The sequence below is a fragment of the Capra hircus genome, chromosome 23 (genome assembly GCF_001704415.2).
Source record: "Capra hircus breed San Clemente chromosome 23, ASM170441v1, whole genome shotgun sequence".
Classification (NCBI taxonomy): domain Eukaryota; kingdom Metazoa; phylum Chordata; class Mammalia; order Artiodactyla; family Bovidae; genus Capra; species Capra hircus.
Window position 1 is genome coordinate 44,033,253 of NC_030830.1, and position 24,156 is coordinate 44,057,408.

Genomic DNA, 24,156 nt, shown 5'->3' on the forward strand with positions numbered 1-24,156 from the left:
CCCCCAAAAATGCAAAAGGAAGAACACAGAAAAGCAGGTAATCTGAGAGCCAGATCACATATCGACTGCACAACTGACTGAATTGTTATGAGACAGTGACTTGCGTTTGGGAATGACGATTTCTTCTGCCTTGAGTGAAGTTACACTATAAGCTACCTATTTATTGTAAATGTCTCGAGAGATGACATTTGCAGACTATACAGTCACCACTAGATGCTGGTTTAGATTCAACACTGGTGATGCAGGAATTATTAAATGACAGTTCTTTACATGAGAAAAGAAATGTTTTTGCATTTTCTTTTCTGTGTTTGTTTCTCTCTTCAATACAGACAAATTTATTTTTGCCTTAAAACAATGAGTATTTGTCATTTTTGCCTTTCTAGTATCAAAAATGATTAGGACCACTTTACAAAGCAGAAAAATTAAAAACACACCAACAGAAGAGTCAATGCATAACTAGCCAAAAAGACCTGAGTAGTTTGGATCCTGTTAAAACAAACCAAATTATTCTGATTCCTTGTAATAGTCTGAGTATTCAAAGTAATACTAAGCATTTACTCTAATAGTTATTTGAAAATAATGTGACTGACCATATGTGCAGATATATATATGCATACATATTTTGAGAAAATATAAAAATACTCATGCTAAATATCTCCCTTCTTAAATGAAAGAGAATAAATAAGGTCAATTCCCATCCTAATCATTTATTTTTTTGCTATTTAAAAATTTTCCTTATTGTTGGAACAGATTAAGAAAATATTTAACTCGTGGATGGTTTCTTTGCTCATTTAATAGTGAGTTACTTATCAACAACAGAAAAACTAGTTTTGGCAATTAAAATCATGTAATCCACAAACATTTTAGATCTGATACGCTTATAGTTTCAGTTAGGACATACTTATATTTTGTATCCCTCTTAAAAAAAAAAAAAAGCCAAATCAAGAAGCACAATAGAAACTAGCATCACAAGTTTAATATATTTTAAAACATAGAAATATATTTAAACAGCACATTTAAAGAATAATATAATAGACTTTCATTTCTTATTCTTACAACGGTATACCATTAATTCAAAAATATATTACTTAATGTACCTCCAATAGAGTTATTATCAAGTTTACTTTAAGATAATCTGTATTTTAAAACAACATTGCAATATTCCTGAATCTGAACAAACCCATAACATTTTTAAGCTATTTTTGATACAAGTTTTACTTAAAAAGTCCAAAAGGGTGATTAATAAATGATGCTTTATGAGTATTTTAGATGAACTGTAAATAATCCTAGCCGTGGAGCCCACATAAATAGCAACTTATGCACTAAATGTCATTCTTCCAAAAGTCAGTGGGTTAAAGACAAGCCTTAGAAGGCAGAGAGAGAAACAGAGAGAGAAAATAAATTAATTTCAGAGGGAAGAACACACAGGCACATACACACAACAGAACCTTCCCACTTGGAATTATTTGTGCTTGGAGGAAGGTTTACAAAATCCCCCTCCAAAATAAGGTTTTCAATGAGCTCATTCTCCAAGATATGAAAAATGGATTTCAGCTGTTCTTTCGAAATGGCAATTCTGTCAAAGCCATTCTGGGATTTGGGGTAATTTCCTCCAGTTGAGTTTCAGTGCTTTTACCCTAAATAAAATCCCTTGCATCACATCAATCAGCAAACTCAGTTATAAAAGAGAGCTACAGAAAACGGCTCTGTCGGTCGCTTTGCTCGGGTATATTTTATGCATGCAGTGACTCTCATCTGTGGGGAGGGAAGGGGAGCACGTGTAAATGTTTCTTTATTTTGGACTGTTTTTAAATCTGAAAAAAAAAAAACTGCAGTAGTAGTGTTCTAGATAATAGGCAGACATGATTTATTTGAGGTAAGAAGGTTGTACTATGCTTTTTTAGTGTTAACTTGGAAAATTATGGACACAGGCTCAAGTCTGTCTCCACAGAATTCCTGAAGCTTTGAGCTCTTTGCAAAATCTACAACCGGTGAGCCAAGAAGGAACGCTTTCTACAGTGAAACCAATTCTGTTCAAGCAAACAGTTAAAATAATTATGTGCAATCTTTCAGCTTCTGTGTTCTGCTCCCGTTTATTTACTCAAATCGAGCTCAACATTTCACTTTATCTAAAGTAGCAGAAACTCTCAAAGAAAAATTGTGTTCCTCCAAGCATTTTTGTTTTGGCTGGTTATTTTTTTAAGTTTCATTCTAAATATCAATAAATATCCTATCAGTTTACATTGGCACAGCATAACCAAATGCATTCAGCTTCCTTCAACAATACTTAACAGTCAAAGGAGTTCTGTCTAATTTCAGAAAATCATATAAAAATTACGTTAAAAATATTGAAGTGGAATAGAATTGGACTCAGCATATCCTACTAAAAATTAGACTGGGCAATTTTTTGCATAATGAAGTGACCTAAAATACATTTTACTGCAAAGGCATCCACAAAGGAGAATATATATACCTTTAAATAAATAAAAGTGACTATATACATGCTCTTGTACATAGGTTAGAGAGATGAAATGAGCCAGACTAATTTTATTAAATTCCCCTTTTATCTGAAAGGATATTTTTTATTGTAGTCATAAACCTCAATACAGATCTTTTTCTTATTACCATTATTATGCACTATTAGTGGCAACCACACGAACGCACGACCATATTTCTGTACTTTTTCAAAATGACATTGGAGCTGTCATCAAAGTACAACACAGAGATGGCATTTAGTTTGGTTGGCGCACAGCAAGGCTTTGGTACGTGGTCAGGAAACATCAGGTGAACCTGGTTGGGTGGGAGGAAGAAAATGATTTACTCTTTAAGAAATAAAACAGATATTTTGTTTGCAGTTTTAAGGTGACATTCTTGTTTTATCACTGACAATCAGGCACTCTCTTAAGTTACCTCCCTCTCTTCTGTTTTTGCTCCATGGTGAAGTGAGGTGGGAGCTGGTAGTGAAGGATGTATCCCTAAGTATTAACACCTAGACTGGACCCACTGGTTCTAATTACGTGTTGGGGCTTTGGAAAACATTCTACCAAGGAAGGAAAACTCTCTCTATGGAATATTCAGTGGAAATTTTCCTGGAGGAAAGAACATGGCAACTAGGACTGGGCTGCTTTTAGTTAAAATGGCCACTTCTAGGTCTATCATGAGAAACACGTACGTGATGAATGCAAAACCAACAAAGCAGCAACACTTGACTGTAGAAAGATCTGGATCTAAGAATTATTCGTAAAAGGATAACTAAACACTAAATCAGTGCATTTTAAACAATAAAATTAAAAGCGTGCAAATTCTTCATTTCCTTTGGTGAAGGAAGCATAAAAATCACAGCAAAATAAACTCCAGGTAAAAACCCAATGCTTGCTTTAAAGCAATGATTTCAACTCTTCTCCCCATAATGTTTTACCAGATTGGCCAGAGTTTAACATCCTTTGACTTGCTTTCTCCCCTAGACAAGCGCCAAAAATCAAGCTAAGTTCAATCAGAAGAAAGAAGCCTAGATACGTTACAACTTGAATATACATCCCTACCTCTCTCTCTACAAAGCCTGAAAAGGTAGCTGAACATGGACAGTAAAATGCTTAAGTAAAGGATTTGTTCTCATTTTCGTCAAACTGGCACGTTTACCTCTGATCTTCAACAATCAAAGAAGGAGCCAGAACTCGGTTCCCCGCTTTCCACCCTCCTCCCCCGGCCCTTCCCCCAGAGGAGTTTATGGGAAGTCCCACTGCAGAGTCCTCCGGGATCGACAAAGAGAAAATACAGCTCTTAGAATCTTGGCTGCAAAACCCTGGCTGAAATGATATAGGAGTCCTGCCTATGGACAGACACGGCAGGAAAAATGAGGTGATCCGACACGGACGTGAAATTTCCTAAGACCTCACAAAACTGCAAGCTGGATGGTTCTCCAAATTTCAGAGGCAGCCTGGAGCCCTCCTTGGCTTTATCCTCCTCAACCCCCTCACCCGTGATGGATGGATAACCCCCTGCCTCAAGGATCACCTCACCCAGCCATTGTTCTGAAAAAAAGAAATAATAATAATAAGATTGTTCTTCCATCATGTCTCAAACATGTTCGGCACAAACCTGCTTTCCTTTAACAACAAATGCGCCTGTGTTCTTGTTTCATGTCCGTCACAAAATAAGCAGAGGATGCACAATGCCAGGAAAAAAAAAAAAAAACAGAAACACCAAACTTCCCATGTTCCCTTCAAGTTCTGTGATGACTTACGCTCCACATCCCAGGACAGCGATACAGACGAGGGGCCTGTTCCAACTCCCTGTCAGCGATTTAAAAAATGTTTGTTTTTAGACGCTGCCTTCTAGACTACAGTCCTAAAAGCTGACGGTATGTAATTATATATTTATTTTTAAAAAAAGAAAAAAAAAGAGATAGGGGTATTTGACAGTGTTTTTTCAGTAATTAAGCTTTGCATAGCCTGAGTGAACCTGAATGTGTTAGATGCATATCTAAGGAAACAGCGAAAGCTCTCTGAGTCATTGAAATGACAGTACAAAGAGCTTAATTTCTGGGGAATTAAGTGGCATTTCTCTATAAATAGTGGCTGTTCTGCTGCGGCCCTACAGATGGAATAGAAACATCCTTCTCTCTGCAATGGGCCTTCAGCTGATAGAAGGCTGGACCCCCCCAGACATTCATCTTACTGGAGGACATCTGAATATAACAACTTTTCTTGTGCTGCATACCTGCTTTCTTGCCCCAACACTGATACCATATATCAGGACGTGCTTATAGGGCTCCCCTCATGGTTCAGTGGTTAAGAATCAACCTGCCAAAGCAGGGGACAGGGATTCAATCCCTGGTCTGGGAAGATTCCACATGCCAAGGGGTACCTAAGCCTGCACACTGCAGCTACTGAAGCCCACGCACCTAGAACCTATGCTTTGCAACGAGAAGCCACCAGAATGAGAAGCCTGAGCATCACAGCTAGAGAGCAGCCCTCACTTGAGGCAACTGGAGAAAACCCAAGTGCAGCAGTGCACAACCAGGGCAGGCAAAAAAAAAAAAAAAAACCACACAATTTTTTTTAAAGAAGTGCTTATTTTTATGGATAGCATAAAAACATATCATAGACATAGCATGGACATATCAAAACTTAGAATACCCCTAGGAATTGATTCTATACATGCATAAGGGAACCTCATTGGTCAAAAATCAACAAAAAGAAGAATATTTCTGTGGCATTGGCAGCACAAAGCAAGCATGAAAGAAAATGCTGGTTGAAATTTAGACTCCATTTCTTCACTTTAGACAGCGAAATAAGAGCTGTAGCAAACAAAGGTTTTCTTTCACTTTATATAAATTTTGCAATCAAGAAAGAAATAATAGTTTCTCCCCACACCTATAAGTTTGCTGAGTATGATATATTAAAGAAATTTAGGGTGTAAAGATCAGTGTTGGGGAAGGATAGACATGAGCAACTGTTTTCCATTCGTTATTAAAAAGCAACTTGATAATTTTACATGATTGTATTCTGAAATAAACGTTTCTCTTCAAACTTGGGGGAGAAAAGAATATTTACAAGTGCCTACCTTTCAAAATACATATTTGTTTTAGTTCTCTGCTTCCTCTCTACTCCAAGGTTATTTCCAAAGTCTTTGACAAAAGCTGTGCTCTATAGCTGATGTCTGACAGTCATCATGGCGTTTCAGTTGGGCCCCACGGAAGCCTCTTACTACTGGGTGTACTGGGTTCTAACTCAATATGTGGATGCAATCAAAGACACTGTGCTGGGGAAATGGCAGTATTTTTGAAAGCACTTTCACCTCTGGCCCAGGAGACTGACCCAAAGTGAAGGACATTGCTGGGAGAGGCCTGCAGCATCCCTGGATTTCAGAGTTCTGGAACTTTGTTCAAAAATATCTATATCCAATCTGAGGTGATGTGGTGACTGAAGCCAGAGGTGATGTACTTTCACCATTTTTTTTTTTTTTGCCACAAGACACAAGTTTATTTATTTCTGTAAAGTAAAAATCCATGATTCTGGATTTGACCAACTCTCAGAAAGTATTTTCTACCTCCTGCTGGTTGTGGAAGTGCTTTCCCTGAAAAAAGTTGTTGAGATGCTTGAAGAAATGGTAGTCAGTTAGCAAGAGGTCAGGTGAAAATACTGGATGAGGCCAAACTTTGTAGCCCTATTCATTCAACTTTTGAAGAGTCGGTTGTACAATGTGTGATCAGGCATTGTCATGGAGACGAACTGAGCACAGGCCAAATATATCACTTCAATGATATATTTGAAACTGAAAGTGCTGTCACAGGATAGGCGTTTGCCTTTGCATCTCCCACACAAATCTTGATGGTGGGGCCTTTTGGGGTCCACATGGCGAAGTTTTGTGGTCTAGTTGCCACAGGTGTGCATCTTTGCGGTCTAGCTATCCACCAGTACCTCTGAGGTCAGTAAGACGCCAGTGAAACATCAAGTCAAGGATTTCATCTGTCAAGGTGTATACACCGTTCTTATTCAGAAGGGAACTGGGATGTTATTTCCATCAACTTTAAGTTTTGAATAAATTGCAAAAGAAGATAACCTTCTGAAGAGTCAACTCTCCACACATTCTAATAGCTGCTCTTTCTGTTGGTCATAAATAAGACTCACCCACAAAGATAGATTTTTTTTTTCTAACAGCTACTTCTCTCCTACTGTTATCTACCAAATAACGCTACTTCCATCAGTGTCTTGAGTCCAAAATTATTTGTTCTCTTCCTTCTGTCATGATTACTTATAGTTGAAATGCTCCTGTGAACCCAGCTTTGATGTGCGGTCACATCACACAGCCTATGCATCTTCTAGAACCTCTTCCTCGTCTGCCAGAAGCCATTCCCCCATCACATTAAAAGGTACAGATGTTGGAGTCAGACTCTCAAGGGTTTTCCTGAGCTCATTAGATAAGTACAATCACTGAGAGACCATGAGATTAACATTTCATTATCTCCTTCACAAAAATTAGCCTACATTAGCGGAGATTAAATCAGTAGTACATTCCTAAGTATGGGAGGGAAGGTTAATGTCCACCTTAATGATTACAAATGAAAAAGATATAAAAAAATGGAAACCAATCTTCTACTTATATTCTACACTGAAGAGCTTCCATGATACCAAAGTATGTTATGGAACATTCTTAAATAAGGAGTTAAAAGCCCTCAGATGAAATTCAGCACAGCTATTATTCAAAGTTTTTGTAATGACTGCTAATGAATGGTTAGGTTAGAAACAGCCCCTGTGTGGTTAATCATATTGTCTACTGAAGAAATCAGTGCAAAATGACCATTTTGTGTGATTGCTCCAATTTTCCTTGCTGAATCTTTCCTCATTTTGGAACTAGGATTTTTCTTTAGAGCAGCCTGAATTTCCTGACTATATCCACATTTCTTACTCTGGGACAATTTTTACGTTAGGAGTTTGAGAAGAGAAGAAAATGCATTTGTTTACTCCAAATAGATGCTTTTCTTTAAAGCAACTTTATAAGAAGCCTGCATCATAAACCACTTTCTATTCTACACAAAGAAAACTTACCAGAGTCTGAACGATGGCGTGATTGGTGGCATTCATATGGGCATTGAGTGGAAAAGAACATTCTCCATCACAATAAAACGCAGCATATCCTTCCGGTGCTATAATCCAGTCCTAAAATGCATGAAAGCAGAAGAAATAATATCACCAACATAAAAGCACAGAAAAACAGTTCTTAAAGAATACTTAAATATAATTAATATAATTCAATATACTATAATATGAAATTAAATACTCTGGATTGGTTTCTCTTTTTGGTTCAACAATTATTCTAATAAGACAGGCTCCTCCAAGCCTTTAATTTATGATTAAGTTAAAGTTTACAGCAAAAGTATAAATATTTTCACAAGGAATTGTCCTCTGTAATTTCTCCCAGAGGTCACTACGTAAGATATCCCCAGCCTGTATTAGCCCATATATTCATGAAAAAAGCTGCAATCATGAAATAGCATTCTAAATATTGTTTAAACAGGAAATGATGAACTCTGCAAAGTTCAACTGAACCAGAAAGGAAAAGAAGAATAAACTTAATTGAGATAATTCTCATTACTTCTTAATAACTCATTTCTGCTTTAGAAGCTTGACAACCTCTTAAGGCTCTAAGATTTGTTCCTTGCCCTGTTTTTCTTTCCAATCATGTGTTAGCTTTATAGTCTCTTAAGAAGAAATGAGTTGGAGAAAAATCCTAATCATTGTATATGAAAAATTTTAGGAAGCTAAAATGTTGGCACTTGAGATGGTGGCCCTGATATTTTTTTTCAGAGATGTAAAACTTGTCACCGATGTAAAATTATTGAACAATTAATGTTGAAGGTTTATCATAAATTTGAAAATGCTCACATGTTACTATCACTTCTCAATATAATAGCTTGTATTCCGAGGATCCATTGTAATGAAATAATCTAAGCTAACAATTTAAACTCTTTTGGCATAGTTATGAAAATTATTGTGGTTAAATCTTCCTCCTCACTGTGTTTGTGAAGCTTATGTAAAACATAGCAATACGACTTCTAAGCAGAAGAAAATTTTTTTTCTCTACGTCTAACTTACCATAGACATAGTCAAGGATTCTGCTTCCTATACCAATAATTTGTGACTGTAGAAGGCAAATGGAAATTGCTTGAGTTACTCTGAAAAATGGGAACTAAAATGGAAATTGGGGTCTATTTAAACAACAGGGCTTCTTTTTTTCACTTCCTAAGGTTGCATTTGTTCTTTCTGCATAAGTTTTTTCTTTTTACCATAAACTTTATTAATTATGTTTCAATAGTGAAAGGATAATGCAGAAACAAAAATGATGTGAATGATCCTTATATGGAACAGTCAATGTCAAAAATAATTGGTATGTTCATTGCAGCACTGTTTATAATAGCCGGGACATAGAAGCAATCTAAATGTCCATTGACAGATGAATGGATAAAGAAGAAACAGAATTGGGCCTTTTGTAGTGACGCAGATGGACCAGAGTTTGTTATACAGGGTGAAGTCAGAAAGAGAAAAACAAGTATCCATACACAGAATCTAAAAGGATGGTCCAGATGAGCCTGTCCTGAGGGTAGCAATAGAGGCATAGATGGAGGGAAAGGGTGTGTGAACACAGCGGGGCAAGGAGAGGGTGGGGCGAACTGAGAGACAGCGCGGCCCTATGTTCACTACCATCTGTCGAATGGGCAGTGAGGGGGCTCAGCTCAGTGCTCCGTGATGGCCCAGATGTGACTGGGGGCAGGTGGGAGGGAGAGCAGGGGGAGGGGATACAGGTACACGGATAACTGATTCACGTTATTTTAACAGCAATGATACTCCAATAAAAAGTAAAATAAATTACAAACTGCATAGGAAAGACTACAAAGATTACAAGAGATTTAGGATTGATGCAAAGCAGAAAAGAAGCAACCAATTTGACCGACCGTTCTTACCTGCCATCCCAGATCCCGGAAGCTCACATAGAGTTCATGCTTTTTACAGGCTTGTTTTTGTTCACTGGTGTTATAATCTGAAAGTGAAAATCAGATTGTCAACAAATGGCAGTCTATCGGGTATATTAATATTTCTTTTGTGAGGTCACTTATAAAGTCAAAAGGAGGCTGTAGTTGAACTTGTAGAACATGAGTTTGAATCTCAAAGTGAAAGCCGCTTACTAACTATGTGAACTTCAAGCAAGTCACTTGTGCTGAGTTTCTGCTTCTGTAAAATGCAGACCTTGAGGGGTCCGGACGAGGATCAGGTTGGATCCTTTGTGTTGTGACAACAGCAGCCTGATACCTTCCACTCAGTGAGTGCTCATTCATTAACTAACTCAAACCACCGTTGTGCTTACTATGCTTAAGCATATAAAATATTCAAACACTATGTTTTGTATTCTTTCATAAGGCAGGCACTGGGAAAGTACCAACTGGGATGTTCCAAAGTACATGTTATCTTAGTATGTATCTTAAACTCAGGATCCCCAAAGTGGAGCTTCTGATTGTCCCCTTCCCCCAGACCAATTTCACCTGCAGATAACTGCGAACAAGTTCCCAGGCAAAACAAACACTGTAGTTAAAACACACTCTTGCCTCTCCCCTCCACATCTAATCTGTCCGGAAATCCTTACATATTTTACCTTCATCTGAAATTCGGCCACCCTCACCAGCTCCATGACCGGCTCTGGTCCACGCCGCTATCCTCTCTTTCCTGAATCACTGCCACATCCTCACTGCTGTTCCTCCGGCTCTGCACCGTCCCCATCCCATCAAAGCAGCCAAGCGGACCAAGTGTCACGCTCCAGCATAAAGTCTCACGGTGGTTCCTGCATCATCAAGGCTCCCAAGGTTCTGCGTGGTCCAGTCCCATCACCCTCTGGCCCCTTTGCTCTCCTTCACTCTACTCCAAACAGCCTCCACGCTGTTTTGCACACAGTCTGCTTTCTCTCACCTTAGCTCCTTTACTCTCGACAACCCCACCCTTCCCTGCAATGCTCTTCCCCTGAATATCTACTTAGCTAACGCTCAGAGCTTCCTCAACTCTTAAGCATCATCTTGTCAACAAAGCCTTCACTGACTCCCCTGTTTCATATCCTAACCCTTACTCTCATATTTCTCTCCCCTCCTGCTCTGATTTTTTTTTCCATTTTGCTTACCATCCCTTAATATGTTACACCACTTACTCATTCACCATGTACCCTGTTTCTTATCTGTTTCCTCCCTCTAGAGTGTCAGCTCTCTAGGGGTAAATATCTTGCCTGCTCCCATTTGGTTCTCTGATACCTCAAACGTCAGAAACAGGGCCTGGCATACAGTAGATACTAAATAATTAGGAACTGAAGAATGGATGCTTCAGAATGTTCCAGAAATGGCTTGAAGCAAAGGAGATACACACTTTCCGTAACTTATTTTGGAATATAATCTGAAAAATCCATAACCTTTGATAATTGTTGAAAAAAATGAAGAATTCCACTTGCATCTGGAAAAAGTAAAATACGAAAGAAAAACAGAGCATTACAGAAAATGTCTATTTATGCCTTATAACGGAACCCATTTTAATTATTTCCAACCCAAAAAAATGAAAGAGAAAAAAAATGTAGGGTGATGGGAACTGTGAAATAATTTATTTTAAAAGAAGACAGCTAATGTTTTCTTCTAGGAATAAATACTACCTTCACTCTGACAGTTGTCTCTAGCAAATCAACATAGAAGTTTGCTATAAAAAGCAGCCTGTCATAAGGTGTCACCTTCCAGTTTAATTATCCTCAACCTCTAATGAAAATGAAATCACGTCAAAGATCTAAGAGACCTGTCTTAACAGATCCTGTCATCTGCCTTTCACAGTGACATCAGCTGATTATTTAATTAATGTGAGTCTAGCACAGAAGGTTCAGTCTGAATGCAGAAACCCTTTTCCTTCTAGACCGGTGTTATTCCTATGTGTGACTACGTTCGTTAAACCATGTAAAACAGAGAGCCAGTAGGAATTTGCTGTGACTCAGGGAGCTCAAACCGGAGCTCTGTGACAGTCTAGAGGAGTGGGATGGGGTGGGGTGGGAACAAGGTTCAGGAGGGAGTGGACATATGTATACCTATGGCTGATTCATGTTGCTGTATGGCAGAAACCAACACGATATTGTAAAGCAGTTATCCTTCAATTAAAATAAGTTAAAAAAACATTCCTATCACAAAAACACATCAGTCAAAGAAAACACAGAAAACTCGAGCAAGGAAACTCTGACACTGTGTTCATGCACGCATACAATCAATCATGCGTTAACCACATTTAGTAAGCACCTCCATGCCAACACTGAGCACAGGAGAATGAAGACAATTTCTGTCCTTAAGATGCTCACTGTTTCATTAACAATCAACTAAAAGATCTGAAAAAAATAAATAGATAGATAATGACAGAAAATGGAGGAAAGAGAATTTGTTTGAGATTTAGCACTCTTCTTCTTTGGGTAAACTTTTAATTGACATAGCAAAAAAAGTTAACTTCGCCCAAGCAATGAAACAGCATAAAGTAATAGTAAGTGCAAGAGCATGAAATGGATAGGTTTGAACATTGTATCATTTCTAGGGAAAAGGAAGAACTCAAGTCTGGTATTAGTTTGACTGCATAAACTTCTTGACATTTTAAATAAATAAATAAAAGTTTTAAAGTGTCAGCTATGCATTAGAGCAAGGGAGAGCAATTTATTTTTCCTCAAAAAGGACAGATAATATATATTTCAGGCTATGGGGTTTCCTTCACAATGATTCAGCTTTGCCCCAGTAGGATAAAAGCAGGATTTAGGATGTATTGATAAAAGGATGGATGTGACTGTATTTCAAACAAACTTTGCTTATGGATCCTAAAATTTGAATTTCACATGATTTCTGCATGAAACAAAATATTATTCTATTTTAGGTGTTTTTTTCACACATCTAAAAATGCAGAAAACATTGCTAGGTTGTACAAAAACAGGCAATGGCTTATTTTGCCAAACCCTGCATCAGACAGTCATGGGAATATTTATTCATCCATCCTTGTCTTAATAAAAAACACTGAATATGAATAAAGACCTTATATCCAATAACACATTTGAGTATATGTGAAAAACCATAACTATGTCTATGACCATTTGAATTCCATGTTTATAAAAAAAGAAAGTAAAACTTAAAAGTCAAAATAGATCTGTTCCATCTATGCAGCTTTTCATGCAGGCTAAGTGATGTATATATTGCAACATCACATAAAGGTAACGAGCAATGAAATTTATAACAGAATCTGGTTCCAAGAGTCTGATTTCATAGAGCGTTAGGACCATATGCTTAGTTGGTCAGAAATAAAAATTAATGGATACTGAGTAAATGTTGTACCCAAACCAGCAGTCTGTAGTTAGCTTTACTAAATGGTTGGCAGAAAACCTCTGAGAGGAAAGGCAAAGAAATTAGATTTATATTTTTAAAAAACATTGATCGGCAACCCTTCAAATATGAAAATGAGCTGGACATGATGCTGCTCTTGACAAACCTGCCTAGAATTCAAGAGTATCACCAGAAACCACAACACATTCTGAAGTCAGAGCCAACACTAGAAAAGCCTTCCTCAACCACAAGGCAGGTATCACAGACACAGTATTTCTGTTTTACCTGTTAATGGCAATAATATTGGGAGACCAGTGCCAAAATAATGACTATTGTTAAATACTTCTTGCCAATTTATGATCAATTTCTGGAAAAAAATGCAAATTTATGTTTTACAAGCTATTTGACTATTTTTTCTTCCAGTTTTATTGAGATGTAATTGACATACAGCACTGTACAACTTTAAGATATACAGCATAATTGTTTGACTTACATCCATCATGAAATAATCACCACAGTAAATTTAGTGAACATCCATGATCAAGGACTTACAGCTGAACAAGCTGGGTTTAGAAAAGACAGAGGAACCAGAGATCAAACTGCCAAACATCCACTGGATCATAGAAAAACCAATGGAATTAAAAAAAGAAAGAAATCCACTTCATTGACTACGCTATAGCCTTTGACTATGTGACTCACAACAAACTGTGGAAAATTCTTAAAAGGATCGGAATACTAGACCACCTGACCTGCCTCCGGAAAAACCTGTATGCAGGTCCAGAAGCAACAGTTAGAACAGACATGAAGCAACAGACTGGTTCCAAATCGGGAAAGGAGTCAACATACTTCAAGACTGTGTATTGTCACCCTGCTTATTTAACTTGCATGCAGAGTGCATCATGGGAAATGCTGGACTGGATGAATCATAAGCTGGAATCAAGATTGTCAAGAGAAATATCAAGAACCTCAGACATGCAGATGACACAACACGGATGGCAGAAAGTGAAGAGGGACGAAACAGCCTGTCGATGCGGGACAAAGAGGAGAGTGAAAAAGCTGGCTTAAAATTCAACATGGAAAAAACCGAGATCATGGTATCTGGTCCCATCACTTCATGGCAAATAAATGGGGAAAAAGTGGTAACAGTGACAGATTTTATTTTCTTAGGCTCCAAAATCACTGCAGACAGTGACTGCAGCCATGAAATTAAAAGACACTTGCTCCTTGGAAGAAAAGCTATGACGAATCTAGACAGCATATTAATAACCAGAGACATCACTTTGCAAACAAAAGTTCATATAGTCAAAGCTGTGGTTTTTCCAGTAGTCATGTATGGATGTGAGAATTGGACCATAAAGAAGGCTGAGCACCAAAAAATCGATGCTTTCGAACTGTGCTGGAGAAGACTCTTGAGAGTCCCTTGGAGAGCAAGGAGATCAAACCAGTTCATCCTAAAGGAGATCAACCCTAAATATTCACTGGAAGGACTGATGCTGGAGATCAAGTCCAATACTTTGGCCACCTGATGCGAAGAGCTAACTCATTGGAAAAGACCCTGATACTGGGAAAGATTGAAGGTGGGAGGAGAAGGCGACGACAGAGGATAAGATTGTTGGATGGCATCACCGACTCAATGGACATGAGTTTGAGTAAATTCCAGGAGACAGTGAGGGACAGGGAAGATTGGTGTGGTGCAGTCCATGGCATCACAAAGAGTCGGACATGACTTAGCTACTGAACAATGATCTCAGATATATACAAAATTAAAGAAATAAAAGATGTTCTTGTTTTCTGATGAGAACTCTTAGGATTTACTCTTCCAACAACATTCATATATAATATACAACACTGTTAATTATATTTATCATGTTGTATCCTTAGTATTTCTATTATAACTGGGAGTTTATACTATTTGACCGCCTTCTTCCAGTTCCCTCTTCTCATTTCAATAATACAAATTTCATCTTTGTCTTAGTTTGATTTGTTAAAATTCATTTTGTGTTAGAAAAACAGTGAAATGCATGGTAAATAAAACCTCTGAGGTCTACACATGGCCTCAATGGTTTATCCACTAGTCCCTGAAGAAACTACCAGATAAATGGACACATGCTAGGTAAGCTGTGAAGAGCACGAAAGAAAATCCAAAAAAACTTCCCAAACAGGTACAGGATTCTCTGTCTTTTAAAATCTAGCATTAGTGTCTTTGAGGAATAAAATATAGTTAAATCTGTAAAAGAGAAGAAGAAAAAGTCCAAAATAGAATTTAACATTTAAACAATCAGCAGCTTAAACAAGCCAAATATAATGAGATGCTGTGTCTCAAAACAGAGGAGGAGACGTTCCACATCTCTTGCTTAATACCCTGGGGGAGGTCACAGACATCAGTCTCCACACTGCAGGATATTTCATTAATTGATAGAAAATGAAAATGTCAAATGAAGGAAGTATGAAGTGGCTATAAAATGGCAGGTGCAGTGCTACTGTGGACTATTCAATAATGTAAATTTTGACACGGCCTTTGCGGTAGAGAAAATCATGATAAATCCCAAACAAATAACACCACTCCCGAAGATGAGGGATTTCAAACGCTACTGCTACCCTAGTTTAATCCCCAAGTCCCACATCCAGGGAACTCCTCACCGAACTGACATATAACCCAGTAGGAATTACAGTTATTTATTTGTGTAGGGATTTGTGTACAAATGCGTGACACAGAACAGACACCACAACATAACAACTGTCTGGTGTGTTTGCTTGACTCTGCTCAGCAATGTGTCTCTGTGGATGATGCAGAGGACGTGCTCACCTTAGAGCCTGTTGACATAAAAATCCATCCACAAACCTGTCTCCAAATGCCTGCAAGATGTCTCTGCATGAAAGTTTCTCAAATGCCTCCAACTCACTATTTTGGCTTCTGACCTCATACTGTTTCCATTCCTTCTACTTGGTTAACATGCTCTAGTGGCTCAAGCCAGAAAATTTAATAAATACATTTCTTGATTTTCTTTCATTCTCACTCCTACCCTACGTTAAATCCATCCACAGTCCCTTTAAGCGACCAACCTCTAGCCTAGTTAACCTATCAGAAGTCCTTTGCACTCTTGGTTACCTCATACTCCCCCAACATCCTTTTTAGGAACTTGGTCCTAGGATAACCCTTCATCCCTGACTCCTCTTTGCTCTCTGACCTTAAGTCTTTTGCCTTGTTGATGGAATTGCTTTTTTTCTTTTGTCTTTACTTAAAGTACAAATGTTCCCAGTGGAGGATCCATCCTTAATGTTTCTCTCTTACTCCAGTTTCTATAGCAGCTTTGAGTCTTGTGCTTCATCTAACCACTGTGCTCAAGGCTGCGTCCTATATATTCCACTCACACACCCATCTCTGGAGTCCTGTGGCTCCATTCCATGTATTTTGCTTCCCACTTCCCCTGTCTCCAATCTATAATCTTCATTGCTTGGAGTGTTAGACTAGATTCCTAATCAGATTTTGGCATCCAGTTTCTCCCCTTGGCATCCCATCCTTCTTTCTGATGCCAAATTGAACTTTTAAAAATGCGTATCTGATGGTGACACTCCTTTTTCCAAATGCCTGCATGGAAACACCACAGTTACTGACCATTATGACTTGGTCCCTGCAAAATGTTCTAGCTGATATCACACTGCTCTTATACAACAATACTAGCACAATGTGGCCATCAGACACTGCTATGTGGTTGTGTAACTGCATATAAGTTCTGAAATGGCTTCACCTCCATTTCTGAAAAGTGTCTATTTTTCTCATTGGGGTCATGCTCTATCCTTACTGCTGCCACACTTCCTTGTACCTGCTCTAGTGGAATTGATCTCCTGATAATCACTAACATGCATGTCTTTGCCACCGTCTGAGAGAATGCCTTTTCAGAAGCAAGATTCTGACGCTACCAATCTTGCATGATTATATAGTTAATGGTGTGCACACTGTGGGTGCTTATTTAACAAGGAATAAATATTTTGCAATAAACCACACCCAGACATATCATCTCTAGAATTCTCTCTAGGTAGAAACTTGACAATAAGTGATCAGGGGAATGGGCACTGATGCAAGTCTGAACTCTTTAGGCAGCAGTTCAGAAAAATCAAACCATAATTTGGTAATAATCATTATGTTTAACCCTGAATAAGTATACACAGTGTTCTCCATTCTTTATACCCATTAACTTATTTAATCCTTGCAACTCATGTAATTTTATTCTGTGAGGCAGGTATCATTAATGTTCCCACTTTCCAGATGAAGAAATAGAGAGATGTGACATGCCCTGTCCAAGATTACACAGCTACTAAGAGGCGGCTGCTGCTGCTAAGTCGCTTCAGTCGTGTCCGACTCTGTGCGACCCCCTAGATGGTAGCCCACCAGGCTCCCCCGTCCCTGGAATTCTCCAGGCAAGAACACTGGAGTGGGTTGCCATTTCCTTCTCAAATGCATGAAAGTGAAAAGTGAAAGTGAAGTTGCTCAGTCATGTCTGACTTAGCGACCCCATGGACTGGACCCAGGGTTAAATGATAGAAGGAAAGATAAAGGTACACTTTCCAGGTGGCTCAGTCATAAAGAATCTGCCTGTCAAGCAGGAGGCACAGGTTCTATCCCTGGGTCAGGAAGATCCCCCTGGGTCAGGAAGTCAACACACTCCAATATTCTTGCCTGGGAAATCCCATGGACAGAGGAGCCTGGAGGGCTATAATTTCATAGTGTTGCAAAGTCAGACACAACTGAGCGCGTGTGCGCATGCGCGGGCACACACACACACACACACACACACACACACACACACACACACAGATGAAAAGATAGATAAAAAGATGGATCGAACTAGATCTATGTAACAAGATAACTATCATTTGAGAAGGGATTTTCAAAATTTTGCATATTCAGAGCATAGATAACAGCTTTTAGTGTTAATTACTATAAAAACCATGTGGATTAAAACCGTTCTCACTGGTGCAGCCTTGCAGGATTTTTACTGCAGCATTGATTTTGAAAGCTCCAATTTAAAAACAGCCAAAATGTCTTCTTCAGAGTGACACGACTAAATAAATTCTGACAAAAGCAGTATTGAATATATTGTAGCAGTATAAAAAAAATGAAGTCACTAATTTGAAATATGGCTGAAATACGTTTTTTAAAAAATCCATAAGACCAACTATATGATACCAAGAGTGAACATTAGGTAAACCATAGACTGTAGTTGATTGTGATGTGTCCGTGTAGGTTCATCTTTGGTAAGAAATGCACCACCATGGGGAGTGATGTTGATAGCGGAGGAGGCTATGCATTTGTGGGGTAGGGAGTACATGGGAAATCTATGTACCTTCCTTTCAATCTTGTGAACTTAAAACTGCTCTTAAAAAAGTTCATAAAAATAGGAACCCTCCCAGACTGTTGGGGAGAATGTAAATTGGTGCCTACTATGGAGAACAGTCTGGAAGTTTCTTAAAAAGATCCAGCAATCCCACTTCCGAGTGAGAAAACTCTAATTTGAAAAGGCACATGCACCCCAGTGTTCATAGCATCACTGTTTACAAAGTTGAGACATGGAGACAGTCTAAATGTCCAACAAGAGGCAAATGGATAAAAAAAGAAGTAGTAAACATGTATTGATACAATGGAATATTACTCAGCCGTAGAATAGAATGAAATAATGCCATTTGCAGCAACATGAATGGACCTGCAGATTATCACACTAACTGAAATAAGCAAAACAGAGAAAGACAAATATTATGTGATATACTTATATGTGGAATCCTAAAAAAAAAAAAGATACAAATTAACTTATGTACAAAACAAAGACAGACTTAGATATAGAAAACAAACTTATAGTTACCAAAGGGGGCAGGAAGCGGAGAGAGAAGTTAGGAGTTTGGCATCAGCAGATATACACTACTGTATATAAGACAGATAAATAACAAGGACCTACTGTACCACACAGAGAGCAATATCCAGTATCTTATTATGACCTATAAGAGAAATGAATCTGAAAAAGAATATATATCTATATAACACATAATAAAATCATATTCTCCAAAAGTGACGCATATAGGGAGGAAAAAACTTGGAAGTACTTGTATTATGTTGATAACAGTGTATCAGCATAACTTATCTTAAAAGAATTGGGTGATTAAAGGAGAATTTTAGCTTTATTTATGATTATTTTTAAAAAAGAACACTATGTATTAATTACATAACAACACACTCTAAACAAATAATTTCAACAGATTGTTCTTTCTGGTTTTGATTAAAATGTTTGTTCAAGAGGAATGACTTTACATTGTATCCACTAGGCAAGATATAACACCTGTCAGAGTTGGGAGTTATAGGCAGGGCACCAATGGTCATGATACCAAGCTTGTGATAAGCACCTTTTCAAGCAGTTCTGCAGTAAATGAGAACTTGCTCTGTGCCTTGCAAATACTTTAAATTTTGAATGCTCTATTGTTTTTGCATACTGATATAGTCCTTAAAATAGCATCTTGCTCTTGGTGGTTTCTTTAAAATCTTACCAACTTAGTGCCTCTCCAACCCAAAGGGTGGCAACGTTAATATTTAGCTATTGCCTACATATCCTTTCCTCTAAACCCAAGTTCAAAGGAAAATCAATTGTGCTGGCTCATTGTAAAATGAGTAACATCTCTCACAAAGTGTCTGCTCAAAGTTCTTGCTAAAAACCTAAGAAGCAGCAAAGATAGAGGGCTTCTGCAGAAAATCTAGGGGCAGTGGTTCGGTATACACAGCTGAAAAAGGAAGCTAGTTCTCCCATACAGTGACCATGTTAACCTCCTGAGTGTGTGTTGGTGAAGTTGCTGTTTTGTGCTGGACACTGTTCTAGGTTCTCCCACAGGAGCACAGAATAGTGAAAGGGCACTGAGAAGTCAGAAGACAGGACTCTTTGAAAGGAGAAAGGGATGAGGTAAAGACAGCAAGAATGACCTGGATTCTGCACTGTTGGAGATTTTTAACATTTGAGAATATGCTTTGCAAAAAAAAAAAAAAAAAAAAACCTGCAACCAAGCAAACTTCTAACAACTCTCCCTACTCCCTACTGACCCCCTTCTTAGTTACGGCATCTTCACACAGTGTTTTAATGTAAAAGCCTAGTAGTATTACAGCATTTGCTATTTATATTTGGATAATTTTAAAATTTCACTAGCATTTCAAGTCTCCTAAGTATCAGATTTTATGTTTATATTAAACCCCTGTCTTTTGGACCAAATCCTACGAGACTTTTTCCTGCCTGCTTGATTACTACCTATTGAAAGGTTAAGTCTCGTACACACAGACCAACTACTTTCTTTCTTCTTATTATCAAAATATGAACATGTTCCAAAACCACCTACTACATATTTCACAGAAATGGGTGCCAATGACACACTTTTTAAAAAGAAAATATTGGTCTATATTAGAATAATTTTGTACTCTAAATGGTGTTAGGAAACTGGTGAAAAGTTACGTGATTTCTGCTTCATGTGTTTTATTCATCTCTAGTTATAGAAGCACATTTGTTACTTGTGGTCAGGAAGGGAAGATAAATAGATTTCACCAATAGGGAGAAAGACTTAGATGATTTCATTTGCTGGAATGCCTCTGCCAGAGTCATTACCAGCTCTAATAATACGCAGGCGACTTTTCCCTTTGAAATTTTCTCAAAAATTATTTACTATTCTATTCAAGATTTAACAAATCTTTTTCTTAATGCAATCTGCTACATTAAATTAAAAACATTTCAACCCATTTCAGAACCATTCTATATGAAAAGAAAAATATACAACTTTGACAGGCTAGTATTTACAAGGAAGAAAAGTTCTTAGAAAGTTATTTTTCTCCGTCTTTCATATTAAGCAATTAAAATTTTCGCCAAACTAAATATCTTATGAAGATCTTTATAAAATAGCCTTGTAATAAGGCACTAATGTCACATTTACTTTCAAGTGAAAAAGACAGTGAAGCTTATTTGATGGAAAATTATTTTAAAGCATGATTTCTGTGTAGAATGTAATTTACTATAATGCAATTTCATAGAACTCTTTCCTGCGCTTCTGTTGCTAGATACATAAAATACATAAAAGTGTGTTCTTTCTAACACACTTCTCCTGTGCCTTCACTCTAGGAGGGTTCCAATGAATTCCACTTGGTATTTTTTCTAAGAGTCCCAGGATCAAAAAAAATTCTATATATTTTTGTTTCATTTATAATCATTAATGGCAAACACTGTGTGAATGTGTCTGTTTAGAAGAGCAAAACATTTGTATTTGCTGAAATACCTATGAAGAGGTCATATCTGTTTTGTTCACCAGCTCATTCACGGTGCCTCCCAAGTACACTGCATATGGTGGCCATCAACACAGAAGAATACACGTCTTACAAATGAACAAACACTTCGTACTAACTAGGGATGTTCTAGGGCAAGTTTTCTCCCTCAAATAGGTTTATTTTTCATAGATAAGACAACTCCTAGGAATAAAACAGCCATCATTTTCATCTAAGAACAGCTTATAAAAATTTGTTTGCAACTAGAACTAAACAAGGTACTCACTGGTACAAAGCATATGATTAAATTCCTTCAGATTTTCTCAGTTAGATGAGTTCAGATCAAGTGTATTTTTTATCTCTCTATCAATTAATAGATTAAACTGCAAGCACAGTGGGATCAACTGCGCATTTACAACATTTTGTTTGATTTCATATGAGCATGTATATATATACACACACTCAAAGCAAATTATCTACATAACATCCCTCTAAATAATTAATGGGAATATAAATATTATCTTAATTTCCATACAGTCTACCCTGCTTCTTTTGTCAGAAAAATTAAGCTCATGATTCACATGTACTGTTTTAAGTACCAAAGTGATATTTTATTTTGAATTTACTTGTTACCCATCCATATGTGAGATTCCTGGGAAAGGTCAGCTCACAAGCTGTGGAGTTCAGTTTAGACTAGCTTTTGCTGATGTAGCCATGTAATAATTTTATTATTGCCAGCTTGATTTGAATTTGAATTGCATCTTTCAGCAGATTTAGGTAAGTCCCACTTACTTTAAAATGAATTGCTGCATGATTCGCTAATGAAACATTCGGGGGACGCAAGAAAGACGGCTGGATGATTTAATAGACCAAATGAGGGTATACCAGAGGGTAAATTTACTGTGGCTTCTTGATTTGCAACATACGACCCCATAACTCTCTGTGCAGAACTGCAGCTCTGGTTTTATCTTACCTCCAACACTGGACATTCTGGAGGAGTCCTGATGAGAGCTGGATTTATTGCGGTTTTGATTTTTTCTCTTGTTGGCTGCTCTCACAGATCGGAGAAGTACCTCGCTCGCCTTGAAGAAGGCCACCATGAATGGCTGTTTTGACTGAGGCCCATGTCGTCCCACGAGGCCGGCCGACTTCACGTTGATGCTGTGACCTGGAACCAAGGAAGGGGCACTGGGTTTATCAAGAAGAGATGAAGTTCACCTGCTGAGGGGTGAGCTCAGAGGGTCCGTGGGAAAAGGTAAGTGTTTGAAAACACTATCAGAACCTTTTATTTGCAGGCCAAATAATCTCATAAATGTGGAAAATGTACTGTTACAGACGATTATCCAGTCTTGGTTTTCCATTTCATATCCCTCTTTAGCCACACAACACCCCCAGGCCTTCACTGATGGGCTCTTTCTCAGACCTGAAAGTTGGTAATGTTCTAAATGACTTGACCACCACCAGCCTGGAAATGTCCGTGTCAACCAGTGACTTCAGAAATATTAGCTACGGGCGCTTCTGCATTAAATGCCTTATAATTTTCCTTCGTGTGATTAAAGCTGGATAGCTGGCTGGGTGTTTTTACTTTTCCCTGCTTCTTTGGGGACCTTCCAGGGTTGATAAACCCCTCCTCGCTTCGGACCTGTGCCCAGCAAACTTTACAAAGCTGTGATCCACTTAAAGCACTTCAAAGATCCTTCCAGAGGCCCCTGCTGGGCATGGAGCTTTACTTTAAGCTCCAGCTCTTTCTCCATGTAAAGGATTTCGAAGCAAACATGAAAATTTCAAAATTTTCTCTGCACTTGGACACACTTGAATGATGTTTCCTGAAAGGATTTCAGAGGATGCAGATCAAGCCTGGAAATGCTCAGAAAGGAGAAAAATTCCAGATGAGCTTAGTCTAAAGCAGTCTGTGTCCTAGACCCTTCTGAGTCCACTGTGGTGGTTGTTGGTCAGAAAAGGAGTGTGCCCAGGGCCTGCGCTCTAGTAGATGAGAAGTCAGCTGCCCTAGAGACTAGAAGTAGATGTTGATAAGTGCTTCTCCCATTGGAGTAGCAAAAATAATACTCATCACTATAACAACATCAAATGCATTTGGAGCACTTGCTATTTACACTAGGTATTCTTTTCTTTTTAAAATATTTTTATTGTGATAAAAGTCACATAATATTAATATAAAACATACTATTTTAACCATACCTTGCACAGTTCACTGGCACTAAGTACATTCACACTGTTGCGCAACTTCAACCATCATCCATGTCCTGAATTTTTCACCTTCCTAAAGTGAAACTCGTGTCACTATTAAACGCTAGTCCCCGTTCCCCTACCCCATCTCTTCCAACACCAGCAGCCACTGGCATCTACCCTGATACTTTCTAACTCTGTGATAGGCATTTTTCTTAGTGGTTTCCATGCATTATTTGATTTGATTTCACAAATACCTTAGGCATTTGTTATACATTTTACAATTCACTCTTGTTATGATCTTCTCATTTAAAATAAATATCCCAGAAAATTACATATATATATGTGTGTGTGTATGTGTGTGTTTGTATGTATATATGTGCATATATATAAAGAAAACCATTGACTGATAAAAAATTCAATGAAAATTACCCAGAGAGAATGAAGTATTTAACTTTAAGTTGTACATTTAGTTGAAAATTACTCAAAGCTCATGCAAAAAACAATTCTACTCCAGATACGAAAGTTACCAATTTTTTCAGAGTAATGTATCATGTGGTTAGAAATACGTGCATGATTGGCCATGCCTTGCCCCTGGAGGGATGTGCAAGTTTTCTAAAAATATTTATTCAGTCAAGGCTGTGCAGCAGCTTCAGTGCATTATAAGACCTAACCCACCTTGGAAGAAAGAAATCAAGTCCTTGAAATGGCATCAATGGCATTTTAGCAAATAAACTCTTGCTCTTAACACAATTTATTTTGGCAGCATAAACACTTTTGTGTATACTTGTATTGTGCAGGGACCTTCTACAGCCAGAAAACGAGACTG

General features: G+C 37.9%; 1 protein-coding gene across 1 annotated transcript in view; it reads right to left on the bottom strand.

Annotated features, from left to right (window-relative positions):
* The window catches only part of BMP5 (bone morphogenetic protein 5), a 140,400-nt gene continuing 117,021 nt past the window's right edge, over positions 778-24,156 (bottom strand). Inside the window, exons 4-7 of the mRNA XM_005696188.3 lie at positions 22,114-22,308; positions 9,464-9,540; positions 7,551-7,661; positions 778-2,790 (exon numbers count right to left, since the gene is read on the bottom strand). Of these exons, the coding sequence (XP_005696245.1) occupies positions 2,641-2,790; positions 7,551-7,661; positions 9,464-9,540; positions 22,114-22,308 (533 nt within the window). The 3' untranslated portion in view covers positions 778-2,640. The remainder of the gene's footprint in view (positions 2,791-7,550; positions 7,662-9,463; positions 9,541-22,113; positions 22,309-24,156) is intronic.